Here is a 13,771-nt window from a genome sequence, read left to right on the forward strand (position 1 = left end):
GAAGGCTCTGCAGTGGGTGATTAACACCGCCTAGATCATCATTGGTACCCATCTACAGAGCATCAGTGAAGTGAGATGTCTACACAGAGCCCAAAGGTATACTGAAAGACGACATCCACCCCAGACACAGTCTGTTCACCCTGCTGCTGTCTGGCAAGTGATACAGAAGTATCTGCTGCCATACCACTAGACTACAGAGCAGCTTCTTTCTTCAGGCTGTGAGACTCCTCAATTCCTACTCAACACTCCACCATAAAAGATTTGGCCAGAAAATGGCAAACGGCAGTTCAGATAAGCTGCAGTGAAAAGTTCAGCCTTTTGTTTTCAATTTATTCTACAATGACCACGAGACTCCAAAAAACTTTAAGTTACAGTATGATGGCTTTTAAGTGCATTGGCAACGTGTTAACCTTCCTTGCCACTTCTTGCAGGGTGTAAAGGGCTCTGACTTGTGTAGTCTACCATTTCCACTTTCCTTTTGCACTTCTGAAGGCTAATAAATCAAAGTAGCCAGAAATCAACTATACCTTGAAATGCATTGAACTGCATTCATTCCAGGTCAGTTGTGAGCAACTGACATACAAATAAAGCTGCCATGCTTTTGCAGGATTGTATGGCAGTGTGCGAGTTGCAACCACTGGCAAATCAATGGGTCCATCTTTTCTGGCAGCTCAAGGTTCTACATTGTAGATTTTTTTTTAAGAATTGAAATACATCACCACACACACAGTGAAAGTCACAGTGCTATTTTTTGTGCAACATTTCACAATGGGATATTTAACAGGGCTCTGACAGACAGAGTCACATTCACACACTTTTATTCATTCATTCATTTAGGTTGAAGCTAGTATACTGCTAAAATGCTTAATGCACAGCACTAAAAAAGCAGGAATTGCGCTCTTTCCCCGTCACTCTTCCATTGTCCGACAACCCCACTTCAAGGAGAATTAGACCCCTGTTACATAAGATTGACTACAGAGAGGCACATTAGCTGGATTCAATGGTGATTCTCTGAAAAAAAAAAGTATAAAAGATCTTCAATGATATTCAATACCCAGGCCTTTTAAATGAAAAGAGCTGTTATGCAAGGCTGAAATTCTAGCCTCAGTGTAGGTATTTTTGTCCAAGGGAGAGAAGCAGAGGCACGATGACATACAAATATTGTGTAACAGGGTCAATATGTGCTGCTTAAATTACCCTGGATTTTTTTTTTTTTTACGAATGTGGAGCACCAGATTGCCATCTTTCAATCTACACACAACATTTAGAGATCTAGCATGTATCCCTGCAAATCCCTGATAGGCTTGTTTTAATTGACACCACTGTTGCTTCTGTCTCACCTGGTTTATCTTCTTTACAAGTGCTCGTGAAACACAAAGGAAACCCCACATAGGATTATACAGCAGCAGAGCCACGAGTATTGTTTGTATGGAATGATTTAGTCAAATCTGAATATGATTCATCTACTGATGTATTTGTTCTGTGTGATATGCACTGTATGATTCTGTATAAGCAGTCCACTTACAGTACTTTCTCCATTCAGTTTGCACTTATCTCTTCACACAGCACGGGCTGGTCTTCCTTATTTGAGTCCACAGGGAGTACACATTGGTGTGTAGGCACAAAGAGGATATATCTTCAACACCGCTTTAATAACTTGCAGCCTGCCAGGTTGGTTTCGTCTGTGCTGGCAGGGCCCTGTTATCAGTTAGACGGACTGTCAAGACAGACATCAAGTTTTCACACAATCGCCCATCAAACCGCCCTGCTATACAATCTCTCCTAAACATCATGCATCAACCCTCACTGGTAGAATTAGATGGTGTTGCTGCCCACACACACATACACACACACAAGCACACATGCACAGACAGATCGAATCAATGGTTACCTTCCTCCACATCAGGAAGTGCTTTACAGTAGGTGGGCCGATGGAGGAGTCCTCCCACTCACAGGATATTCAATTGCAAGCATGTACGAATTCATCCACTCTTCATCTCACTCGCGTTCACATGGGATCAACTACATTTGCACATGCACCTTTGGGCAAGTGCTGCTTGTGTGTGTGTGTGCACACCCACACATGTAGACTCAACATAGAAAGGCACGCACAAACACTTGATCTCTGTCACATGAAAATATCTCATGATTTGAGCCACATAAAAATACTTTCAAAGCAGCTAGATTTGTGAATGAACTGAGAGGAGAAGAACATGTCTCAGAGTGCCCCTCTTGTTTATATTTTTCAAAACCTGCAGTAGGTTACTCTGTAAAAATACCTTCGGATTTTATTTTACATTGGCTGATAAACTGCATTGGCTGTAAGTATATTGAAACAAATGGATCTGGTATTTACATCCTGAAAAAATAGGCTATATAGGCCAAATAGGCTATATGTAGCATCTTGTGCTATATCTGTAACCGTCTGGTGATTCCACATCCTCTCAAAATGAGACAGAATCAGGTAAGGAGCATGCAATCGACTGTGCAATGAACATGACGGAGAGCAACTGGGGGAGGGAGACTGAGAATATTAACCCTAGAGCCTGAGTTCACCCCCTCCTCCAGGCCTCATGTTGGAAATCACCAAGAGAAATCTGCTCATTAGGACAGCGAGAAACACATATATCAAAAGCAGATAGCTGTCAGTTATCCTCTGGGGGATCCGGCGATGGTAGCAGCACCGAGTTGCTGTGTGTCTGTGGGCCATATACTGCATATACATGTATATTTACAGTCCAGTCTGTGTTTTATACAGAATATAAAATTTCCTCCCACGGCACACTGTGGCAGCTGCTGCATTGCTGCTAAAAAATTCATTTTATTGGTGGATTCTTGGGAAATAATGTTGATGACTTTGAAGCTACCGTAGGACTGTAGGAGGTCATCATGGACTTGAAAATATTTAATGAGCTGAATTCTAGGTTTTCATTGGTCTAAATGTTTTCTGCACAATGTAAAACCGTGTTATACATACACATAATAAAGTAATGTCCTAATTATTTCCACAAAAGATAGATTCCAAGGTCATTTTTCAATTCTGCATTAAAATGTATACAAACGACTAGACCTTTTTGTTGCATATTTTGTTGTGTACTGTAAAGCTTGAGAAATCCACAAGTTTATTCACGGTGTGTTTCATTTGGTCGCCTGTCACAACTTCTGGAGTAGAGAAATCAGCGAACAAGACTTGGCAAACGTCTTTTGTTTTGTTTTCATAGAGAGCCTCCTCATTGCATACTGTGCATTTAAGTCTTTCCATTTTTTGTTACTTTATACTTGCACTCCACTACATTTCACAGGGATATATACTTTTTACTCCACTACATTTAGGTGACAGCTTTAGTTTCTTTACTACTCTTTCTTTCCCCAGGTGGCCAATTCCGATTCCTACACATTGTAGCTTTAAATAAAAGATCCAATGGCTTCTTCTGACACTGAATGGAGGACTATAAGACATGTAAGGTTGTTTGTCTGCTACAGACATAATAACTCAAAGGAGGTAAGAGTGTCCTTGGGGATGCAGGAAAGTGGCTGAGTGTGTTTGTATATGCTGTTTAATGGACTGACTGTCACACAGAAGAATACCTCTGAAACAGATGGTTACCTGAGTTGGAAAGGTCAGTTACAATCTTTCCTGCCCTTTTCTTTGCCCTTGTGTCATGTAGTTTTTTACTTTAGGAGGGAGGTTGGCAGCTACCACTCAGCAGTGCAGACAAAAAACACTTATGCTTGTCACTGGAACAGGAGGTGGAGGAAAGCCTGACACTGATGGTGTTTGATCGCGGAAACTGGACCATGATTGGTTGTAAGATGTCAGGCTTCGGAGGCTGAGACTGAGCGTACATCTTCTGTGGCACCTTAATAGTGATGGATTGGTGACTGACTCATTGTTATTGTTGGTGCTGGAAGCTGCCATGATGGGCTGTCCTGCAAACTTGAAGCTTGAGGGAAAGGGTGGTTGTGAGTCACAAGTTGCATTTTTATTTGCTGCCACCTGATATATGGCCACAGAATGATTTTAAAAAATAGTAATTTACAAGTTTTTTCTGACTGCAGTGTGTCTGTGATTTGAATTATTCATGAGAAATACTTTATACATTTAGTTCATAATATTAAGTACTGTAGAGGCCACACTTTACACTCACATCACACCTTTATTAATTATAATTAGTAAGACAACCCGACTGGATGTGATGAAAGCCCTGTGGGGCTGAAACTGTCTTGCTAATTGTAATTAATAACGCCACACAGAGAGCATACAGGTCAGCCTCTACATATTAATATTGTGGTTTAGTGTGCTTTAGTCCAGCCCCTATGTGTAATCTGCTAATAGATAAAACCTTCATGAGTAGATTTGATTCTCATATCTAAAAATCCTTACTTATGCAGACGAAAGTCGGGCGAAGAGCTTCGCAGCAGAACAGCTTTGCAGCATTCTCCTAAACAACTCAAGTAGATGGGGAAAAATGGCTCCATATAGCTAAGCGAAAGTCTTCATTGTGGCTGCTAAGCTAAATGTGTTAGCCCACACCTGTCTGAAGTGGATGCACATGCTTGTAGTAAAAAATGTATTTCCCCATCAATATGGGATCTCTGTGCTTCCAGAGTCTTGGATAACACCGGACAAGCTGTATGGACCATTTTATGTTTTACCCCCCTTGTTTTACATTTTAAAACAAGTCTCCATCTACTTCGGTTGTTTAAGAGAATGCTGTAATGCTGTTTTGCTGTGAAGCTCCAGAAATGTTTTGTGGACTATGAAACTTCACCAACTTTCCATCAGCATGGGGGTGAGGAGATAATGACTTAATTTCCATTTTTGGGTCAATTTATCCTTTAATCTAGAGATGGCATTTGAATATTGTATAAAGATACACCTAAAAATATATCCTTTATACAAAACCTTCAAAGTGTCTCTGCCTCTCCATGAGAAAATGTCTACTGTAAGCCCCTCCTGTTTGATATTTCCTGCTACAGAAAAATCTCATATTTGTTGCATATCAAATGCACTATGTGCACATACAAAAACACATTAGCATATACTGCACAGACATGTGGATTCATAAATAAATGCATGAGTAAAATCCTATAGATAAATGTAAATTTGCTGAATGTGAGTGTGAATGGGGAGGTTATCTGAAGGCGATGATAAAGTTATCAAGTAAAGTTTTCAATTCATGTTCTGGTTTACTTCTTTACAAAGTCTTTACGTTGTATGAAACACAATATCCCTCAGTTTTTGATTACATTTTTGAGTATTTTGAAGTTTTACAACATGAAGCATATGGCAAGAGAGTAGCATTTTGCAGAAACACAATGAACTACCACATATTTTATAAATAAATCATACAGTTTACACAATTTTGAAAAGAGTTGGATGCATCAACAAATAATTTGACACCAGTAAGGAGATGTCTTGGTGTGTTGCTGTGTCTGATGTTTGCAGAGAGACTGATACCTGCCCACATTAATTGCACCAGGTGTGCTGCTGATTGTTGAGCTGAGAGGCATCAAGCAGCTGCAGCGCTGCCTCGAAACATAACCCCACATCGTCATACTTTTGCTCACTTCAATGGCCCACGTGCCTTATGTTTTGGTTGCACTCATGCCACTCTGAGGAAAAATGTACTCAACACTTAACTCCTCAATTCCTGGCGACTCCAACCTGTCAGCTGTTGACCCTCAAAGGCTACAGGAGCTGACCCACCGCTCCCTCAAAGTAAGCATAATAATCGTTCTGGGAGTGATGATCACTTTGGGAAATGTTGCAGTTCTCCTGGTTATAACTTCCTCCGTGGCTGGTTGGTCAAGAAACTCTCGGTACTTTCTCCTCTCTCTCACTGCTGCAGACTCTGCCTTTGGACTGCTGGTCATGCCCTTGAATCTGTGGGTGAGTCTGCTAAAGGACTATACTGAAGGGCCAGATGCTCTTTGTCATGTCGTGGCCTTTTGCAATGCCACTGTCTACTCCACCTGCATGTACACACTGGCCACGATAAGCCTGGAGAGGTACATCGCGGTGTTTTACCCGCTGCAGTACTCATCTCTGATGACAAGAAAAAGGACGCTGCTGCTGATTGCCTTCGCCTGGTGCTTCCCTGCCTTTCTACTGTCGCCAATTTCATTTCCAGATGGCATCATCGAGGTTCATTTCTCTACTGCATCACTGGTCTGCAATCCATCCTACTCCACAAATGTCGGCTACTCCCTGAGCCTGACATGTTTTATATTTTTCCCCTGCTCCATCATCATGACATACGCAAACCTGAGAGTGTGGTGCGCTGCAAAGAGACAGAGGCTGAAACTGCGTAAATACGCATGTGCGCGGCTCAGCAGACACAATGTGGCATCCAGAGTGCTCGTGCCTGTGATGGCAGCATACTACACCTGTTGGACTCCCTGCATGGCAACCATGATCTACAATGGTAAGCAATGGAATATACGATTTAAAGGGAGCGATGTGTGGGGGAAAGATTAAATAAGACAGGGCCTGATAATCTACAGATGACTGCCTTATTTGTGCTACAAGTAGTCGTAGTATTTTTATTCAGTCATCTCACATAAAACAATAAATAATAACAGTATAGACAGAATAACAGTCTGTGTATTAAGTGACTGACAGAAGCAAATTGCTTATATATGCCTGTCTACATTCTTCCCTCCAAAAATATAAAAGAAAACAACATAAACGGCAGCAACAGAAAAAAACATTTGCACTTGTAACCCTCAAAGCATTGTAAACCTAAAGCAAATAGAATGTGTTTTTATATTATATATTTATAGTTGCATTTTAAAATAAATTAACCCCAACAAAAGAAAAAACATCTCGTCTGAATCCCATTTTTAGCTTTTTGTACACAGTCTAGGAGTGACTTTGATTTTGCTCTGGACATTATTTGCATTATTTTATAATAAAACAAATCATTAAATTTCACGACATGGAGATTTAGAAACAGTGGATTTGTGTAAGCAAAATAATCAGTTTTGTGTAATAATGTGTATGGCTTGACTGTCAAAATTAAAGTCGTTTCCCCACAATTCCACACAGTACTATATCTGCAAGGCCGTATAATTTGATCTATATCGAGATTTATAGGGTTGTTTTTTCCTTTAGTCAATATGTTGGTGACTCTCTTATTGAAAAATAGCATCCAATATATAGCAACCCATTTATCAATGTGGACATTGGTGGATTATACAGATAGTGAGTGGATGGAGGGATTGATTTCACAGGCTTTCTTACTGAGTGCAACTCACTAGCATCATGGTAACAGTTTTTACCTGGATAGTTCACAGTGGAAACATCTTCTCAGGCTCCACTCTGCTCTTTTACCACATTTTGGCTCCTCTTGACACATCTGCTCAAATAATTGAACTTGGTCACTACAAAATGAAGACACTGGTGTTCAACTTTTAAAGACTAAATCTAAATACAAACACATACAAAAAGGAAACACTATTAATTCCACTGACTGCTCCAAAATTGACTTTGTGTGTTTCTTTTCCAGCATTGGTGTCACAAGCTCAGAATCATCGCAGAAAGTGAAATCTGTTTATGATCTAGAGAATAATATAGCTAATGCATCCTGTTGATGTGCAGTATATCTGGATTAGGTGGCATTAACTGTTGTGGAAAATATGAAATAATGTTTATAGAATGAGGGTTCCTGATGTCGACGCAGCTGATCTTACAATGACTGGAGAAGTTACCATTAGGCACATGCAGAAAATGGCATACATCCTTGTATATGACTTTTAACTTTAAGCTGTTTTGAGTCACATGTGGACATAAGTCATAGTTCCAGGGCGAGGGTGACCAGATCCCAACAAACCAACATTGGACAAATAGTACTGTGGGACAATGTGGGACACGTTACCTGATATATATGGTAAATTTGATATAAACGTTCAGTTGACCTGAAAATAAACATTTCCATTCTGCACCTTAGCTATTGACATTTGCTTTGCTCTATGGATGATTCAGTACTGCTTTTGTACCACCATGTGACTTTTTCTTTTTTCTTTTGGCAACTGGTGTGTGGGAAAAATGACAAGTTCTAACTTACAACCACATTGTGCTGACCTGTATCATTGGAAGTGCTGCACAGTGTGTTAAATGCTTGTTTCCATCATATTCCACCTCAGGGCATAGAGTATGCAGCAAAGGTAGTGATAGGATATAATACAAAACACATCTGCAAAATGAAAGCCTTCTGTGTTTTCTCTTCACAACCATTGGATTAAAGCCAGAGTTTAGGAAAGCTAGGCTCTGTCTCGCTGCCTGCAGCGGTATGACTACTGAAAACTGTAGCCAATCAAAATGTGGGACATCTTCTCAATATGTGGGGCACGGGGACATGGGAAAAAAGTGCTGTGCAGTACCACATAAAGTGGGACACCTGGTCACCCGAACCAGGGCTTTTTTGGTATTCCAGTACTTTTTAAGCTTAAGTCAGATTTATAGGTTCAAAGGTAGCAAGAGAGCACATAAGTAGGTATTTGAATCTTAAGTTGAAGACTTAGTTCTCCCTCTTCATCGATTTCAGCCGGAGCTGTGCTGGGAGAACTAGCTGTCAAAGTTATTTATCTAATTCTGGGCATGAATATATTGATTCAATGCCAGTTTTATGACTCAAACCTTTCTTGACTTTTTCTCATTTACCCCAACCATGTGCTGTCTTGGAGTAATCAAGACTGAAAGTGAGCGTCACAGCTGAATATTTTTGGAAGTGAAGACCTTTTCCAAAGAGGGCTGTAATTCATCTGATATGGATGAAAATCCCCGCAAAATGAAGCTGACAGTCTTAACTGAAACTTCAAAGTGTGCTGCTGCTGTGCAAATGCTCGTGAGCCTCACTGTAAAGTGGTTGCCTCCTCTCCACCAAATCTATCAGCTAATTTTGTACTTTTATATCGAGACTATAAATGTTAAGTTGATGGCTTCATTTTATTGCTCTCAGGGGAAAATCTCACATCTCGAAGGGTGATTTTATTTCATGTTTTATTATTGGTTGATGAATTACATTCTCATCTATGGTTTAAAGTAAATGTATTCATTAATATGATCATAAACCAGCCATAGTTAGTGTATTCTTTAATTGTGACCCTTTCATACTTAAGGTCAACAAAAGGTCAACCACTTTTCTCATTCAGAAGCTGCTGTCTTGTGTTATTGGGGCTGCAACTATTGATTATTTTCTCAATTAATAGATTCATGTTTGGTCCATAAAATTCCAGAAAATGGTAAAATATGTGATTTGGTGTTTCCCAAAGCCCAGGATGGTGTCCTAAAATGTCTTGTTTTGTCCACAACCCAAAGATATTCAGTTTACTGTCATAGATGAGTTAAAAAAATACAATTATTTACATTTTAGAAGCTGGAATCAGAGAATTTGGACTTTTTAAAAAAAATGACTCAAACCAATTTATTTAATGAAGGTGAAAACAAATCTGTTTATCATTGGCATTTGTTCTTCCCACAGCAGTCTCAGGCAGCAGCGTACCAGAGTGGGTTGAGTTTGTGGTGGTGTGGCTGCCGACCGCCAACGGTTTCCTCAACTGCATCTTCTACTTCTGGATAAACCGATGTTTCCGCAGGAAGTTCCACCTCGTCCTCCAGAGGTTGACCTTGGCCCTCTGCCCCGAACTGGCCAAAACCCTTGGGTGCTGCAGCGCTTCGAGGACACAGTTTGTGTCAGGAATCCCGGACAACAACAACAGCGTCCATGAGCGTTCCTCCAGTGTATCCTCCACCTGTACACTGCTGAGCTTGGCTTAGGACGACGGCACCTGAAGGACGTGCTCAGTGATCTCTGTGCTGTCTTACATTGTACTGGCTGGGCTGGTTAACTGAAGTCAAGTTATTGAAATTTCTACGTAAAATATCATGGGTAAGAGATAAAGTAATGGGACATATGGGTTACAATGCAATGGTTGATACTAAGACAGGCTATCATGGCAAGTATTTGAAATAACCCCCGTACAGTCTACATCATCATACTTTGAGTTATATTGATTATTGTATATTTCATTTTTATTTCCTTTTTATTACATTTTCAGTTTAAAAGTAGTGTTCAGTTATCTAGAACACAGGCTCAGTTTATAAGTTATTGGATTTTTTTTTTTTTACTCAAGCGCACAAGAATTGATTTCCTGTCAGAGACGGCCTCTTTTAGTTGTTTTATAGTTAGCTATCAACCTTGTCTGTGTCCCAGAAATGTCTTCCATTATTCTGCGTACAGTTGTATAATCTCTTTTATCAGTGTAGGCTGTTGTGTGCTTCGACTTGTTGCTTGGGTCGACACATTTCGCTTCAAACGCTTGAGGTTAGTCAATTAGTTCATCACAAGAACCTGATATTTAGGCTCCTATTCATACGAGACATTTGTGAACTAACGTCACTTTCCAATTACAAGCACTTTGAAGGATTGAGGCCATCTACCTCAATTTGAACCGCGCGTTGAAGACCTTGGCATATAACAGGTGGGAGAAGTTAACCTTTAAGTCACGGCATTTCAGTGTATGCAAGGAGAAAAGTAATTAAGCAGGCACAGTGTAGAAAGGTCAGCGCATTTGTGGCAGCAAAGAGATAACTTGGGTGACTTCTGAGGCTGTGGTTGTTTATTTTGAGACGTTAAGATCTTGATCTTCCTCTCAGTATCTTATGGGTTCACCTTGGCGATGCTCATGTCATCTTTGTCTGAATAGAGTTCAGTCTCATGGTGAATTTAAGTTCACATTCAAAAGGACACCGAAACTCAGAAACATTTTATGCAGCTTATTTTAGTTTTTCGGTTGCTGCTTGGTGTCTCCATAATTGAAGCTTGGAAATGATCTAAATGTGTTGAGCGTCAGAAGGTTTGTCTTTGTCTATGTGAGAAAAATTATCAATTTAAAGGATAAGTTCACCCCAAAATGAAAATTCTTTAAAAGTCATTATCTCCTCACCCCCATGCCGATGGGAAAGTCAGGTGAAGTTTCGTAGTCCACAAAACTGAAGTAGATGGGGACTTGTAAAAGACAACATAAAACATAAACCCGAATAAAACCCAAAACATAAAATGGCTCCATACAGCTCAATTGGTGTTATCAAAGTCTCCATAAGCCCCAGAATCCCAAATAGATTTGAAAAGACATTATTTGCACCCACTTCAGACAGGGTGCGTGCTAACTACACTTTTAGCTTAGCAGCTACAGTGAAAATTTTTGCTTTAAAGAGGCTGTAAATAATATCTTTTCAAATAAATTTGGGCCTTCTGGACATTTGGATTTCTCTAGTCGAGCTGTATGGAGCCATTTTATTTATTTTTTCCAGAAATGTTTTGTGGACTACAAAACTTCCCCCGACTTTCCATCAGCATGGGGATGAGTAGGTAATGACTGCATTTTCATGTTTGGGTGAATGTATGTATGTACACATTTGTCTAAAGTCTTAATTTTATAAAGAATGAACAGCATTTGATGTATTGTAATGTATTGGTTTGTTGATGATCTATTAAATAAAGCATTATGAATTTGAAATGTTCTCCTGCACTCCACATTACTACAGAATAAAGCTGTCGAATGACAAGAGCAGTGTAACTTAGAGTACCTGAGTTTCATAAAGACAGCATGTTTTTGCCTGAGCTGCTTTCTATGCCCTGTCAGCCAAAATACAGCACTTCACTTCAATAAACATACTTTAATATGCGATGGAAATATCTACAAAACCTGGGGCCAGGTTTAGAGCAGAAGTGTTATGAATTAGTTTTTCTTATTAAGAAATGATTTTGTTTCAGTTGATGAAGATTGTACCAGAAGTCGGTTCAAGCCTGCAATGTTTCCTCAGCACATAGTGTACGGAAATTTAATTTAGGGGTTTGTAATTAAAACTCATTTAAAAGTGGAATTTGTTTCACGTTCAGTAGTCATGCTGTGTTATAGTAGGCCACAGCATGTGTATTTTTGTGGGGTAGAGGAAGAATATAATTGAATTTATCGCCTAGTCTACTATTGTGTTACACATTAGGCATTTCTATAAAGGAAAACAGGGCATTAAAACCATGCTACAGAGATTAGATTACCAACAAAGTATGGAACAACTGTATACAGCTGAACTATCAAAAAAAAATTTAATATATTGTAGTTTTAGAAGTTTCTTTCCACTTCCACCACTTTCTCTGATATGTTGAAAGTGAAATATATCTCTAATAACACTAAACAGTAGGCCTCAGGGTTTGCCATTACAGTCTATGCATATACATTTGACATCAAATTGTTTTCAGTTTCTTTAGTTTAACATCTGATAAAGGGTCTTATGATGAATAATTTGTATTAAATTATGCTAATTACTACCTACCAATGTCGTGTTGGATCACAGGTTGAGCCGGGGGCAGGGAGTTAAAGTACATTATTAAAAATAATCAGAGGATGAAAACATAATGCTTTGGCTTCTGAATAATGGATGGGTATAAATTTGATTGATCATGTGCCTGGTTTACTTCCTGATGAAAGTTGAACAACAACAGATAAACAGTCTATAAACATACAGTGTGTGTATGTGAGGCCAACAACTTGTTTGTGAAGCAACTTCAATTCACACAAGGGAAAGCATGAGATAAGGAAAGGAACAGAAGTACTTCCTTAATCATTCTTCCTTCCTTTATACATGTGAAGTGATGTGATGATTCTTCTCACATATTGTTGCCTTAAGTATTTCCAATTTTTGCAAATTTATACTTCTACTCCACTACATCTCAGAGATGAATACTGTACTTTTTACTCCACTACATGTGTCTGACAGCTTTAGTTACTAGTTTATTTTCTGATTACAATTTTTCATACCTTTCCCGTCCAATGAAAACTATGTATCTCCAGATTTTCTGATGCCGATGTGATAAATTGAAGGATGAAGTGTCACTCCTACATCTTAAGCCACACAAACTATTATAAAACCCTCTTAAATTAGTTAGAAAATGTATCATCACAAAGCAGAAATCAGGCTGTTTTTCTGAGCTCATGAAAAGTTGAAGCAACGCTACAAACATAGTATAATCTTATAGAATATGATGTATTGCTATATAAGTAGTTAAAATTAACACAGCCTTTAACATCTACTGCAGTAAATTGCAACAGTAATATTGATTGAAAAACATCAGATATAATAGTAAAACACTGACATGCTGTTATTCTGCACAATGAGTATTGCATTTTTTTACTTAAGGTTTTGAATGCAGGACTTTTAGGGTAGTGGAGTATGTTAGGTCCAGGATACTTATTTTACCACTGGAAGCAACATTTTATAGCTTAACTTGACCAAAATGTATATATTTGGGATATTTTAGGCTCCAAATTGTGACTCGCCAGGAAAGAGCATTTGACTTTTGTCTCTCGAGTAAATTAAATCCTTTTATGGGTTTAAGTCGTTCAGAGGAAAAAAAATTGGGAATATTTTATTGCGAGTGTTTTTAGCGAACCTTTTAGCCACTTGTCAAAGCTGCAAAAACCCTCTTGGGATTCCCTCTTCAAACAGAAAACCTGACACTCTGTATCTCTCTTACTGCCTGCTGAAGAAGACAAAACAAGGAATTTGATGTTAGCATTGTCCCATGCAACAAAATTAATCTTAATTCTGTATTTTAAGAGGAGGTGACGTTTTAGAACTAAATCAGTGTCAGAGATCATTTTAATTCCTGGAGAATCCATAAGGGTTTTTCCAGCCAGTCTTGCTGAGCGGGTCTCTCAGGACACTGGAGTGTGTGCATTAGCAACCTCAGCTCTCCTTGAGGAT

General features: G+C 39.1%; 1 protein-coding gene across 1 annotated transcript; it reads left to right on the forward strand.

Moving 5' to 3' along the window:
- Positions 1-5,534: 5,534 nt before the first annotated feature.
- Positions 5,535-11,572, forward strand: LOC140995012 (adenosine receptor A2b). The gene is made up of 2 exons (XM_073464895.1): positions 5,535-6,428; positions 9,486-11,572. Exons 1-2 carry the CDS (start codon positions 5,627-5,629, stop codon positions 9,779-9,781), a joined length of 1,098 nt encoding a protein of 365 aa, XP_073320996.1. The 5' UTR covers positions 5,535-5,626; the 3' UTR covers positions 9,782-11,572.
- The last annotated feature ends 2,199 nt before the right edge of the window (positions 11,573-13,771 follow it).

The sequence above is a fragment of the Pagrus major genome, chromosome 4, assembly GCF_040436345.1.
Source record: "Pagrus major chromosome 4, Pma_NU_1.0".
NCBI classification, from domain to species: domain Eukaryota; kingdom Metazoa; phylum Chordata; class Actinopteri; order Spariformes; family Sparidae; genus Pagrus; species Pagrus major.